This window comes from Moschus berezovskii, chromosome 15 (genome assembly GCF_049115385.1).
Source record: "Moschus berezovskii isolate FMDL1 chromosome 15, NW_MosBer_1.0, whole genome shotgun sequence".
Lineage (NCBI taxonomy): Eukaryota > Metazoa > Chordata > Mammalia > Artiodactyla > Moschidae > Moschus > Moschus berezovskii.
The window spans coordinates 12,717,403-12,732,927 of record NC_142474.1 but is presented as its reverse complement, the minus strand read 5'-3'; the positions used below and the strand labels follow the sequence as shown (position 1 = coordinate 12,732,927).

At 44.7% G+C, this 15,525-nt stretch overlaps 1 protein-coding gene across 10 annotated transcripts in view; it reads right to left on the bottom strand.

The window, feature by feature from the left end:
- The window catches only part of PTPRT (protein tyrosine phosphatase receptor type T), a 1,139,542-nt gene that overhangs the window by 154,096 nt on the left and 969,921 nt on the right, over nt 1-15,525 (bottom strand). For 7 of the 10 annotated variants that reach the window (XM_088843764.1, XM_088843767.1, XM_088843761.1 and 4 more), the window contains exon 15: nt 8,394-8,423. The exons of the other annotated variants lie outside the window; for them this stretch is intronic. In XM_088843764.1, coding sequence (XP_088699890.1) covers nt 8,394-8,423 — 30 coding nt within the window. The remainder of the gene's footprint in view (nt 1-8,393; nt 8,424-15,525) is intronic. 10 annotated transcript variants of the gene reach the window in all.

Here is a 15,525-nt window from a genome sequence, read left to right as displayed (position 1 = left end):
GTCTCCAGGCATCACTGATACTTGGTTGGTTTCAAAACTTTAAAGTATACATTTGAAACAAGCATGAACATCTTTTGCCACCTCTGAAGAGAAACACTCATTTCTATTTCCCCTGATTAAGGTGACAGAGGCTCTGACTTATAGGTTTGCTCTGTTTGGTATTCATGATGCATGTGTTTAGACTCTAATTCAATAGAGTAACCAATAAGCGTCCATTCAGTTGCAATCCTTACCCAACTCTATCTGTACACACAATCTAGCCCAGTGCATTAATATCTGTCTTGTTGCAACAGCACTGGTTAATTTTATGCATTTATAATTGTGACACACGAGTACCTTTCTAGACTAAAACCAATAAAAAATTACAAAATAGATGACCTGAGAGTCCTAGCATCCCCATATGCCAAAATAACTGAAAATGGATAAGAATGGAATATTCTCAGTCAATGAGAGATGAAACAAAATGCGGGTTATGCACCTCACACATGCACCCACCTGTGAGTGTTTACTCCCATAATCAACAGAGTGACAAAGAGAAAGACGTGCAAATACACCCGGGGTGGTATAATCGGAGAATGGCTCATGAAGGTGAGCCAGTGGGTGCAAGAATGCGAGGTGAATGCACAGCAAAGCTATGAATGAGCCTAGTATGGTCTGGAGGGGTTGAGGAGGCCCACCTAAGAAAGAGAATAATTTCCCCTTTTTAAAGGTACTAATGCAGCCACTATGGAGGTTCCTCAAAACACAAAGTTGCCATATGATCCAGTAATTCCATTCCTAGGCATATATATATATACCTAGCAAAGCTATAATTCGAAAAGATACATGCATTGCCATGCTCACAACAGCACTACAGGAGCCATGACATGGAAACAGACCTAAATGTCTATCAACAGATGAACGGATAAAGAAGAAAACGTGGCACATATATACAGTGGAATATTACTCAGTCATCAAAATAATGAAATGATGCTATATGGAGCTACGTGGACAGACCTAGAGATGATCACACTAAGCAAAGTCAGAAAGAGAAAGGCAAATACCGTATGATATCACTTGTATGTGGCATCTAAAATACGACACAAATCAACATATCTATGAAACCAAAAGAGACTCATAGACATAGAGAACAGCCTTGTGGTTGCCAAGGTGAGGATAGGTTGGGAGGGGATGGACTGGGAGTTTGGGATTGACAGAGGCAAAGTATTATATATAAGATGAATAAACACGAAGATCCTACAGGGAACTATATTCAAACCATAATGAAAAAGAATACACACACACACACATACATATCTGTGTGTTTATACATACATACATATATATATATATATTTGCTGTACAGAAGAAATCATAACATTGTACATCAACTACATTTCAATAAAATCAAAAGCAGATAATGATACTAGAATTTTCCAGGCATGGAGGGTGGGTAGGCATTCCAGGAAAAGGGAACTGCAGGTGCAAAGGTGGGACCCTGAGCAAAGGACAGTTTTATCAGGGTGATGTGAGGATCAGGAGAGTCAGTGTGCAAAATATTGATCTGAATTGTGTGTAAAACACAGATTCCAAGTTCACATTTTCAAAGGAACTGAGTAGGTCGGCGGTGGGGCCCAGGAATCAGAATTCTCACCGAGGTCTTCCCCTTGGCTGAGGAGCTGTAGCATGGCAGACATCTTTGACTTGCCTTCATGGTAATACCGCCTATTTTCACTGTCAACATGTTTGCTGTCAGCTTTCGGTACTTGATACTTATCATCTTTAAATGGTTTCCTTCTATTCCTAGTTTTCTTCATTTTTATTTGAAGTGACTGACGAATTACATAAAATACTTTTTGAGTATCTCTTGACATCATCATTTGAAATTCCTCTTTAAATGTATTGAGGCAATGCTATTTGATTTGCAACAGCCTCTGGTGTGAAAAGGTGTTTGCATTTCAGAAAAAGGAGGCAGTTTCTTATGTTGGCTGAAAGCCTACTAAAGGCGAGGCATTTTCCAAACAATGTCTCACTAAATACTTGCAAGATCTCTGTAAGGAATATATTTTTTAAAACGTGTTATTTTTATATAGGAATACAGCTGATTGGACATGAGTTTGAGTGAACTCCGGGAGTTGGTGATGGACAGGGAGGCCTGGCGTGCTGTGATTCATGGGGTCGCAAAGAGTCGGACACGACTGAGCGACTGAACTGAACTGAACTGAACAGCTGATGAACAATGCTGTGTTAGTTTCAGGTGTGCAACAAAGTGACTCAGTTATATACGTACCTATTCTTTTTTCAAATTCTTTTCCCAATTAGGTTGTTACGGAATACTGAGCAGAGTTTCCTGTGCTATACAGAGGGTCCTTGCTGGTTATCCATTTTAAATATGGCAATGTGTACATGTCAATCCCAAACTCTCTGACAACCCCTATCTCGTCCCTTCTGGGTACCATAAGTTCATTCTCTAAGTCTGTGAGTCTGTTTCTGATTTGTAAATAAGTTTTAAGGAATGCATTGTTAATTCCCACTTTATAAATTAGGAAACAAGACTTTAAGAAGTTGCCTTAAAGCCACAGAAGCAAGAAACAGACAGGGTCTGGAGTCATCTAAAACCTTTTTTGGTTTGTTTGTTTAAGAACAGATCATCTCCCTGTTGACTTTAGCTGTTATGTCTTTTAATCTCATCTCGTTCATTCATTCCACAGACATTTACTGGGGGTTCACTGTGAGTGTCAGGGCACCATGGTGAGCGTGCTAATGAAAAAGAAACATCCTGAGGACACCTTTGCTTCTGCCCGTGATAACACTGTGACTGCAGTCAGAGCTGGAGAAAAGGGACATTCCTGCAGGTAGAAAGAATCAGAGACATCTTCCTCTGAGAGCTGATGTTTGATCTGGACTTTGAAGAAGAGATGTAGGATTTAAAGTGGGAACCTGCTGTACAGCACAGAGGGCTCAGCTCTGTGCTCTGTAATGACCGAGGTGGTTGGGATGGGGGTGGGGTGGGAGGGAGGTGGTATATGTACACTCAGAGCTGATTCATGTTGCTGTATAACATCACACCCCAATCAAAATAAATAAATATATATGCTGGAATGTGGAGACAGCGAAAGGACGTGAAAAGTCCAAGCGTTCCAGAGTGTCTGCACACAGAGACCAACCCAGGAGGTACCCGCCTCTGTGATACTCACACAAGGCACAGTGAAACAGTTACGTGCTCTCTGTTAGAACAGCTGGTAAACTTTGTGCCTTTTCAACAATGACTGCAATAGTCTCTGTTCAAGACAATTACTGTGCCCATCACATGCCTTGAGGTAAATTAACCCGTGAACATAGGAAGACTCTTAGTATCGTTTTAAAAAGTAGATGCTGAAATTGTTGGTTGCTGCGTTACAACAGAAAGACAAAAAGGAATTTGAGAGAAGCATTTCTGTTAGCTCAGGATGTGAGGAATAACAGCCGCTCTTTATAAAATCCTTCTTTGTGTCAGTCATTCTACAGATAATGCTTGTTAGGTACGCGTCATGAAAATGCCAGCCAGTTGCTATTACCATTTTGCAGATGAAGAAACTGAGGCTCAGAGTGGTTCCGTGACAGCTCAAGGTCTGAACAACGGAGAGAAGAGGCAGACCTAAATTGTGATCTAAATCTGACACCAAAACCCACATTAATTTTGTTTTTAAAATGTGTACCAGACAGTGAAGGACTCCACTCTAGACTCTTTTGTGCCTAGATCCCAAAGAGCCTTCTACCTATAGCTCTGTTTTCGTGGGACATTAACTTCCTTTTGGTCACCTCTTACGCTAACCCCTCAACTACCACTGATCTGGCAGCCCAGCGTCCCCCAGGACAGCAAAGACAGGATTGCCTCAAGGGCCTCCTTGCCAGCCAGGAACAGCTGCCACTTCTTGTCCTGAGCAAGGCACTGCTGTCCCTGCATAGAACTGAGGATGTACAGGCAGAAAAACTTGTACTCAAATCCTGGCCCTCCCACAGCCTGGCCAAGGGCCCTCCAAGCACACAGTCCAGGCAGGCGCCCGGAAGTCTAGTGAGAAGGGTGAGCAGGGCTTGCGGGTATGGGTTCCTGGATTCAAACTCAAGCTCTGCCACATCCTGGCTGTGTGTTTACACACGTCCTCAAACCTCAGTCTCAATGTCTAAATAGACTCAACACATTAACTGTACCTCACAGGCTTTCCCTGAGCATTACATGAACCCCACACATCACACCAGCTAAGAAACAACCAAAAAAACAGCATAGTTACTAGCCTCCTTATAGGCTGGTTCAGCTGCCATGCAAGGGTACAGCGGTGTGTGTGTGTGTGTGTGTGCGCGTGTGTGTGTTAGGTGCTCAGTCGTGTCTGACTCTGCAACCCCATGGACTGTAGCCCACCAGGTTCTCCTGTCCATGGAATTCTCTAGGCAAGAATACTGGAGTCATTCCCTTCTCTAGGAGATCTTCTCGACCCAGGGATTGAATCTGTGTCTCCTGCACTGCAGGCAGATTCTTTACTGCCTGAGCCACCAGTGTACATCGTAGAAGCTCATAAAACAGGATGAATCTTGAACCGCATCCTCTCCCTATCTCAAAAGCAGGGATAGGAAGACTATGGCCCTCAGGACAAATCTGGCCCACTCTCTGAATCCTCTAAATAAAATTTTACTGGAACACACTCCTGCTCATGCATTCACATACTGTATGGTTATTTTCATGTTACAGCATCAGAGTTGAGTAGATGCAACAGAGAGTCCATAAAGCCAAAAATATTTACTATTGATTCCTTATTGAAAAAGTTTATGGACCCTTGATCCCGTGTATGGGACCTTTCAATGCGGGAGAGACACTGAGGGCCTCTTGGCTTTGAAAAAACATTCCTCTGTTCCTCTCCCACCCGCACTGTACACCCTCTTTCCACAGTTTATCTATTGTCACATCACCTCTCTTGGCCATCACAGAAGACCTATACTACTCTTCTTACATATGGTGTTTTTTCTCTGTGCCGCACCCCCAACTAAAACTCCTCATGTGGGCAGGGATTTTTGTTTGTTGAGCTAACTCTTATATCCCAGAACCTTGACCAGTGCCTGACACGTAAGTGGGAACTTCACAAAAGCTTGGGGATTGAATATGAGTTTCACAGTTGAGCCAAAGTATGTTGGCGGCTTTCTCCTTCAGTGGATGATTTCGAGGCTTTTAGAGGGATGGGGTGACTCCATCACCTCTGTGAGGAGGGTATTATTTTTCCTGTTTTGTAGCTGAGACAACTGAGGCTGGATCGGTCAGTGTTTCTCAACTTAAAGGTGCACATGAATGAACTAGGCATCTTGTTACAATGCAGGTTCTAGTTCAGAAGACCTGAGCTGGCAATGTAAGTGCTGCATTTCGGTTTTCGTTTGTTTGTTTCAGGCTGCGCTGTGCAGGATCTTAGTTCCCTGACTGGGGATAGAACCTGTGCATCCTTCTTTGGGAGTGAGGAGTCCCCATCACTGGACTGCCAGGGAAGTTCCGGGTGCTGTGTTTCGAACAAGCTCCTGTGTGATGTCAGTGCTGCAGGTCTGTGGCCCACAGTTTGAACAGAGATGGTTTATAGCACCCACTCAGGGTCTCGATCTAAGACATGGCGGAATGGAATTTTGAATCTGGAGACCACGGGGGTCCATCATTTCCATTCTGTTCACCCTTCACCATCTACATGCATCCCTCAATCCTTTGGTTTCACAAGGCCTGTCACACATACCCTCCTCGGTTCCCTGTCCCCGAACACTTTGTCTCCAAAACCTCCTTTTCTCTGGGTGCCCCACCTCCAGCATCTTCAGCTACTCCATTCTGCACAGGCTCCTCTACATATACATTCCAGGACTTTCTGGCCCTGCAAGTGGCCGGTCTCATGTTTCTCCTCTTTTAGGGCCCAGTGGTTAAGAAGTTATCCTCGTCATGGGCCCGAGGCAGGCTGGCTTCTTCCCTCAAGGCTACCCCAGGACCTGCACAAGTGACTTCTGTTGGTCAAGGGCCATGCCCAAGCCCTCCACTTCCATCTCTCTGCAGCACCTGCTACTGTCAAGTCCTCCTCCTGCAGTGGACTCCACTTGGTTCTCTGTGGTTCTCCTCTTCTCTTTCTGTCTGCTTTGCCAGTTCTCCTCCTCCTCTGCATCTTTAACTAGGCCCCATTCCTGAGCTGGCGTGAGTGTAACACCCTAGGATCTGTCACTTAGAACTCCAAGCCTGCACTGATTGAAAGATCCTTGCTTATCACTGCAACTTCAATTACAAGTACTTGTGTATCTTCTTCTATACCTCCATACCATTCCTGTTTGATTTCATCACAGGGCCCAGCACAGAGAATGATACAAAGTGGGCCTCCAGACAGTGCTATGTACATTGGCTAATAGACTGAAGAGGCAGGTTACCCAGAAGGCACTGCATGCCAATTCCCAATGTAGCACATTGATTCTGTAAGAATCTCTAAAAGACCAGAGGTACCATCAGGGGCCACCACTTCAGCCCTGACTCCTTATGGTTTCTGAAAGGGGAAACAAAAGAAAACTTACATTGCAGGAGTGCCAATTTATTTGCAAGGCACTTTACAAAATTCCTCATTCCCTACAAGTCAGGCACTATTATCCCTATTTTAGAGTTAACAGGAATGAGGCTGAAAAAGTTCAGAAAACTTGCTCAAGGCTATGTAACTGGTAAGTGGCAGAGATGTAACTTGAACCCAGAACTCTGACTTTTTCTGTGGCAGCAACAATACCCCATACTGTCTCACACCTCTGTGTCTCTGCACACGCTGCTTCTCCTGCTCAGAATGCTTATTTCTTCAGCCTTAGATAAACCAAACCCTAAAAGCACTGGTAACTATCCCCTGCCTACTAAAAAAATTAGTCACACAACTAAGTGTCCCCATACCACAGTACATGTGCCTGTAGGTACCTCTCAGCTGAGCTATCAAGTATTTAATGTTGGGCTAGCCTCTCTGACAGGTTTGCACCGGAGGGCAGGGTTCAAAGTCCTGGCCGTCTCCCCATGCACAGTGTCTGTGTCATAATGTACATGTTCGATGCATGTTTCGCAAATGAATGAATGAACACATGAAGCAGGTTGTCTGTACCTTTGGTGCTGGGGGCTGGGGTTCATTGGTTCCTATACAACATCCGGGTGGTGATCCCAGAAGCTCATCTGCTCACTGCATGGACCTATTGACCAGGGACCCAAATACTGAGCAGAGAGATGGGAAGGCTGGCTCCCTCCTCATCTGTGAAGGCTTCAGCAGATGATCACTAACAGATATGGTCTCTCTCACAAGGCTGGGCTTGCCAGAGGTGGAGCAAGACATGGAATGATGGAAAATACACTTTACAAGGAGCGAGGCATTCTGAGTTTTAATCCCGTTCTCTTGCTGACTGGATGCGTGATTTCATGTACTTCACCTACTTCTCTGGACCTCAGTTTTCAAATATGAAAAATGCCTATTAGAAATGTGAGACTAGTTCAGTGGTTTTCTAACTCTTCATTACAAAGGAATCTATTTATGGAATTTTTCTCCTTTACCCTCACGTTGTGAAAATGTCTGGTTGAGTAATAAGGAAAATCATAAAAAAAAAATTGTTAGACAATCAACCGTCTATAACTACCAGCTAAATGCACTGACAACATGATGGAACTGATGATAAACACTGCTGCTGCTGCTGCTGAGTCGCTTCAGTTGTGTCCGACTCTGTGCGACCCCAGAGACGGCAGCCCACCAGGCTCCCCCGTCCCTGGGATTCTCCAGGCAAGAACACTGGAGTGGGCTGCCATTTCCTTCTCCAATGTGTGAAAGTGAAAAGTGAAAGTGAAGTCGCTCAGTCGTGTCCAACTGATAAACACTAGTCTGAGATAATTCTAGCCCCAAAGAAAGACCTTGGATATTTCTGTCACCTGTGAAGCTGGTTCCAGATAAAGCCACGATTCCCTATACTTCCTGAAATACTGGAAATAGCCAATGAACTTCTAATCTTTGAGCCCTTAGGGCTATACGTTTCCCAAGCAGACATAGATGGGCTTTGAAGTTGCTGAGATCAGTGGTTCTGTTTTATGCGTGCAAATCCTATAGGAGGATCAGGTTTTCCTCTTGTTGGAATTGGAGGATTTCTAACTAGAGAATTATACTGACAAAGGAGAAACAGCCCTTCACGGCTCCAAAATAAAAGGGGGGCGGGGTCCAAGATGGAAGAAACAGAACAGACGTGAACAATGACAGTGCATTTTCAAATGGAAAACATCGAGGCAAAATCAAAACGTTGAGGCTACACGTGACTTAGACAGAAGTGAGTATGAGAAACCAACAGACACTTGGTTGGTGCAGGAAATGCATGCTACAGGTTGCCTTACAGGGCACAAAGCAAAGTCACCCCAGGTCGATACTTACAAGTAATAGGAGTAGGAATAAGCATTTCTTCTATATATTGATGGGCAGTCAGATGAAGGAAATGTCCAAAAGTGGGGGAAAAGAAAAGACAAACAAACAAGAATTAGATTTATAAGAAATCTTGGTTCTTAGAAATGCACATAGTATTACTCCCTAAGCTCAAGGAGATGCAAGTTTCTCAACTAGTCAGCGTCCCTGAGAATCAGACACTTGCAGTGGTAGAAGAAATGAAGGAGCCCTCTCCTATGATGGAGAAACTCACTATTCACGCAGAGGAAGCCAGATCGCATTTGGCCATTTTAATGGTTTGAAAATTCTTATGGTTACTAAAACTAGTTTCCTGGTAATTACGATGTTTTGGTCTTCAGTCAGATCTCTGTGGCCTTCCAGAACTAGTTTGTGACAATGCTCCTAAGATCTAAGGAAAACAATAATGACTTCTCTGTTAAGGTTAAACCACATCAGAATCTATGCAGTGAGATCACACCAAAAGCAAGGAAATTGTGTAGCCAGCATCCAAGATGGCTGCCCAATGATCCAAACTTCCCAACACTCATGTCCAAGTGCAGTGCCTTCCACATGGAATCAGGGTTGGCCCTAGGTGACCAACAGAATGTAGCAGGAGTTACATTCTGGGACTTTCTAGCATAGGAGAAATAGAAGCTTTGTGGCTCTGTCTGAGTCTTTGGAACTTTCACTTGGAGGCCTAAGCCTCCATGTACAAAGGCTAAGTATCCCAAGCTTGCTGTGGTCAGAAGAGACCATGTGGAAAAACCACACGCAGAGGCCTTAAGACTATATGAACAGAGAGAGGCTTCCAGCCAACCCCTAGCCAACTGGATTCTATCAACTAAGACCCTGGATATCACAGAACAGGAACAAGTCATTCCCTGCAAACCCTAGCCAAAGTTCGGATTCATGAGAAAAATTACTAAATTTCATGGCTTAATTTTTTAAGCCACTAAACTTTGGGAAGTACTTTGCTACATTACTGGTGGAAAACTGGCAGAGCATTCAAATTTCATCATGCAAGAGCACTGCACTAACAGAGAAGAATTGTAAACCTCAGTTTGAACAGACTACAACTTGAATAACTCTCCCGCCTTCCTTTTATTATCTGATTCTTAGGTGAGTTGAACTAAATCATGAATTTTCAAACAACATATTCTCAGGATTCTCCAGACTCATTGTAATAAGGGAGCGTGCGGGGTTACTGAACAGGTAGGGCTGCTGGCCCTCTGCCAGCCACCGAAGGCAGAAATTCTCCATTTTAATATATTTCATAAATTGGCATGTCACTTAAGATTTCACATGACTAAAAAACAGATTCCACTCTCCAAAAGAATGGTTGAAAAATCACTGCCTGCAGTCTTTCTCTGATGTCTCTTCTAGCTCTTGGCTTCTGAACAATTAAAAAAAAAATAGGAAAAGTCAAGTAAGTCTGTGATATTCTCTTTGTTATAACTTTTCTTGTTTTGTAGGAAAATAAATAGGAACACTTTTCTTTTACTGACTTAATTATACTGACAATAACAAATACATTTGTGGACTGAGAAAACTTGCTGAATAATTCAGGTCCTCAAAGACTCATCTAAGTAGGCAAGAATAATTTGCTCCCATCTTGAGTTCTGTGATAAATTCCAACTGCTATCCAGTTTGGTTGACACAGAAAGATGTGGACTTTACATCCACAGGGTGGGAACATGACCTCAGAGCCCCAAGGTTCCCCCTCTTAAGTAGGAACTGGCCAAAGCCCCCAAGGTAAGCCCACCCCTAGGGTTTCTCTCATTTATCAGGAGAGCCAAATTCTATAGGTCCAGAAGGAAAGTGACATCTGAATGCCAAGACACCTTGGCAGAAGGGAAGCTCTGTGCCTCCCTGGGAGACCAAACTGGGGAAACGACAGCCAGCAAATCTGGTCACTCATAAAACTGTTCAATATCTTTGGCCAAGTGAACAGTGGCCCCAGATGGGAAAAAGGGGTGAAGAACTTCCAACAATGAGTGGGATCTAGAACAGCCCACACAAGTCATCCAATCCCCTCTACCAACCATATGCTGTGTTGCGCCAAGTCACTTAAGTTGTTTCTGATTCTTTGCGACCCCATGGACAGTAAACTGCGAGGATCCTCTGTCCATGGGATTCTCTAGGTAAGAATACTAGAGTGGGTTGCCATTTCCTCCTCCAGGTGATCTTCCCAACCTAGGGATTGAACCCAAGTCTCTTGTGTCTCCTTAACTGGCAGGCGGGTTCTTTACCAATAATGCCACCTGGGAAGTCCATACAATACAGGTTGACATTCTTCTTCATCACTGGGGGCTCTGTGGACCAGAGCCTGGGAACATGATTCCTCAGGGGCAGAGAGTTGAGGCTCCATTTGATAAAGACTCACAGACATCTCTGTTCTCTATATTGTCAAGAACACCGGACTGAGAGTGGAGAGGCCAGTGTTCTGATTGCAGTTCTTTCATTTGCATGCTGTGAGGTTACCCCTCACTAGATCTAATATTTTGTGTATTTTGGGACCAGTTGCAAAGCCTCCTTCCTGAGCCAGGATTTTTTCACCGTCAGCAGCTCCAAGCTGCACTCTTGGGTCTCAACACTCACAACCTCTGGCGGTCTGCTCTCCACCTTCAGGATTCCCCTCTGCCTGGCCACCTCTTCATGACAGCATGCTTCCTTACCCTTTGATTCACCTCTTCCAAGTGGCTGAGTTATCCTGGATGTCACCAAAAGCCACTGTGATCCCTGACCAGGCTTTAAGGCAACCCCAGAATGACGGAAGCTGGCAAGCGTCTATTAATTGAATTTGTTTTCCAAATTCAATTGCAGGGTCTTCCAGGGCAAGGATTATAGTTCTTTACTCTGTGATCAAAACATGTGTCCTTTCTCTCAGGCTTGAAGAAGATTTACTGAAGGTCTAAATTTACAAGGAAACAGTGATATTGCAAGTAACAGATTGCCTGAGACCAAAGATTCTGAGCAGGAAGACAGCTGTGCTTAGAAAAAAACCCCAAACTTTATAAATCACACACTGCAGAGTCTTTTCAGCTGGCTGACAATAATGACTTGAGGCATAGCTTCCCCTTGTTTCATACTATTTAAACAAGACTAAGTTGTCTGCTTAACCATCCATTTAACCATCTACCTGTCCATCCATTTCTTAAACCCACCCATTCACTCTTCCATCCATCCATCTGCCTCCGTCCACCCATCTATCCACCTCCTTAAAAATCTGTGCATCTACTCATCCATCTAGCCCATAACTCCACACACTCATCTGCCCATCCATGTACTCATCCACTCATTCATCCGACGATCCTCCCATCATCCACTCATCCATCTATCCACCAGTAATTCAGCTAAAACTTTTTAAGGGCCTATTAAAATGATTGTCTCTGCCAGCTACCAGAGACAGAAAGACAAATGCCATCTTAATCCAGCCAGTATGTCTGATGGGAGAGTCAGACAAGAAATACAATTTAGATGACGATTAATAGCTACCACTTAAACAGTAGGAGCTCACTTATGTGTCAGGTGCTGTTCTCAGTACCTTATGTGAACTATTTTATTTAATCCTCATTAGAGGTATTATTATCTCTATTTTACAGATGAGGAAAGTGGAGCTCAGAGAGGTTACGTTTACATAGTTGGAAATGGCAATCCATTCCAGTATTCTTGCCTGGAAAATTCCATGGACAGCAGAGCCTGGCAGGCCACAGTCCATGGGTCACAAAAGTCACATATGACTTAGCGAATAAACCACCACTACCGCCACCACCACGTAACATGACAGGGACCAGAATCTAAGAAATCTAACTTTAGGCGCCTTCCTAACAAGCACTATGCTATCATCATCTGCAGTGATACATGGTGTGAGGCAGCAACACAAGGATCTGTGGGGCCATATTTGGGGGTAACGGGTAGAGAGGGGAGAGGCAACTTGGCTTAAAGTCTGTGATGCCTCAGTTGTAAAGTCAAGGAACACCCAGATGGAGTAGGAGGGAGGGTACTTCCAGGCTGCTGAACATGTGTCTACAGAATGGGTGGGTGGTTGGTTATCAAGGTGGAAACATCAAGATGTCGACAGGTATACTCAAAATGAATACACGAAAAGGACCTACTGTACAGCACATGGAACTCTACTCAAGGTTATGTGCCAGCCTGGATGAGAGGGGGGTTTGGGGCAGAAGGGCTGTAGATGTATGACTGAGTCACTGTGTTGTTAGCCTGAAACTATCACAACTTTGTAAATTGGCTGTACTCAAATACAAAATAAAAAGTTTAAAGTTTGGTGGGGAAAAAAAAAGATGTCGGCAGAGCCTAGTTCCCAAAGAAATTAACTTGCTTACCCTCAATATCATAGGTCACAGGGAGAACCCAAAGGACCAAGTGGCCGAATATTTTTCTAGATGGACGATTCTGGCAGGAGTCTGAGAAAACAGTTGGAGGAGAGAGGGACTGGGGTCGTGAAAGCTACTCTAAGAGTCAAAGCAAGAGACGTTGGGGGCAGCTCTGAAATCACCCTGAGGAAGGAGAAGAGGTGAATGTGAAGGGTGGTTAAAACACAAAAGCAATAGGTGATTAAATGTGAGCATTTTAAGACTTCCAAGGTTGGTGGCTCAGATGATAAAGAACCCGCCTGTAAGGCAGAAGACCTGGGTTCGATCCCTGGGTTGCGAAGATCCTCTGAAGAAGGCAACCCACTCCAGTATTCTTGCTTGGAGAATCCGATGGACAAAGAAGCCTGGAGGGCTACAGTCCATGGGGTCTGCAAAGAGTTGGACACGACTGAGCAACTGACGCGTTTGCTTTCCGAGGTTCTAGCTTGAATGGCTACTCAAGTGAATGCAAACAGAAGAAGGACTAACTTCCCAGGGTGTGGTGCACTTTAGAACGGGGTGGACAAAACAAGATAAAAAGTTTATTTGGGGCTGCTTTCCCACTTGGACAAACCATTCAAAATGGTGTCACGCAATTCAGCGTATCAGCAAATCCTGCTTTATGTTTTACCCAGGTTAGGTGGTGTTAAGAGGGTAGACTCTGTCATCAGACTGGCCAAGTTTCAGACCTGGCTCTGCCGCTTATTAGTTATGTGATTTTGGGCAATTTCCGTAAATTCTGCATGCTTCACATTTGTCACCTGTAGCACAGTACAGTCTAACAGTGACCCTGCCTCTTTGGCTGACCCAGTAGTTATCTTCAGTAGTTATCTTTTCCTTTTGCCTCACTGTCTTTTTTTTTTTCCTGGATAGATAAGTGTTCCCTGAATCTCAGATCACGGTACATCTTTCACATGCTGCCCTTCCAGCCTTAACACCTCCCACCACAGGGCTGGGTTTACCCTTGATGCTCAGTGTTGATAGCTGGGTCTGTAATTTGAGTGAAGTTTTCTTGCCCGAGAGATGGAGTGCAATCGTGGACTCCATCTATTCTGATTTCACTGGGATTCAACATGTTTTTAGGGAATCCCCAGTATCTGCAAGGCACATTTGTGACAAGGATGAATAAGAACAGGCAGCTGATGGTCCATTGAAGAAGAAAAGCTGTGAATACAAATGACAAGTGTAAGGCAGAACACGACAGGGATCCTCATAGAGAGAACCCCAGATGGTGAAGAGACTGTGTCTAGACTGAGGGTCCAAAGGTTACTGGAGAAGGTGTCTTTTGCATTAGACTTTAAACAGGGGTAGGATCCGGTCAGATGGAGCTGAGGAACACACAGGCATTGAAAGAGGAGGAAACTTCACAAGCCAAGGTACCGGAGTGGGGTGAGACTTTAGGAAATCTGCCAGAATCACTGTGGGCAAGGGGACAGCGTAGCCTCACAGCTCTCTGGATGATCTAATAAGCATGTGCATCTTCCCTCATTTGCTCCCCATGAACCACTGATTTTGGGGAGGAGAAGCCAATGAAGGATTTTAGAATGCAGGTTTGGGAGTACAAGTTTCCTTTCTGCAACATCACCTAGGCTACAGAGTGGAGGATGGGTTGGAGGGGTGAGGCCAGTGTCAGAGAGAGAGGAGGAGGGTGGGGAGGACACCCCTAAAGCAAAGCTATAGAGGCTTCCACCAGGGAGGAGGCAGTGGGGAGGGGAGAGGAGACGACGTGACCAAGAGAAAGTAAAGATGCAGGGTCAGAAGGACCGGGCTGGTGGAGTCCCATTAATCTGGCTGATGGACAGGGTGTACCTGTCACTAAGATGGGCACACATGCTTGGGAACAGGTTGGTGGGGAGCTGATGATTGTAGACTTGACCATAAACACTTTGAGGGTAAATATCCAGGAGCTCCAAAATCACTGCACATGGTGAATGCTGCCATGAAATTAAAAGATGCTTACTCCTTGGAAGGAAAGTTATGACCAACCTAGATAGCATATTAAAGAGCAGAAACATTACTTCGCCAACAAAGGTCTGTCTCGTCAAGGCTATGGTTTTTCCAGTGGTCATGTATGGATGTGTGAGTTGGACTATAAAGAAAGCTGAGCGCAGAAGAATTGATGCTTTTGAACTGTGGTGTTGGAGAAGACTCTTGAGAGTCCCTTGGATTGCAAGGAGATCCAACCAGTCCATCCTAAAGGAAATCAGTCCCGGGTGTTCATTGGAAGGACTGATGCTGAAGCTGAAACTCCAATACTTTGGCCACCTGATGCGAAGAGCTGAGTCATTTGAAAAGACCCTGATGCTGGGAAAGATTGAGGGCAGGAGGAGAAGGGGACGACAGAGGATGAGACGGTTGGATGGCATCACTGACTCAACGGACATGGGTTTGGGTGGACTCTAGGAATTGATGATGGACAGGGAGGCCTGGCGTGCCGCGGTTCATGGGGTCTCAAACAGTCAGACACGACCGAGTGACTGAACTGACTGATCCAGGAGCAGATGATACAGGGCAGTGGAGCTCTGGTGAGAGAGGACCAAAGCAGAAGACCTGCTATCCCAGACCAGTTCAGCCCATAAAACTACAACCAGCGTGTTGTGTGATAAACATACAACTGGAGGTCTATGTATCTGACACAATGGCTGCATGTAGCGGGGGAACCACTGGATCTTCTTGGGATGGGGGCTTGTAGGACAACTTCTCAGAGAAGGTAATACTTGAAGGAATTCTACTTGGAAGAACTTGGGGCT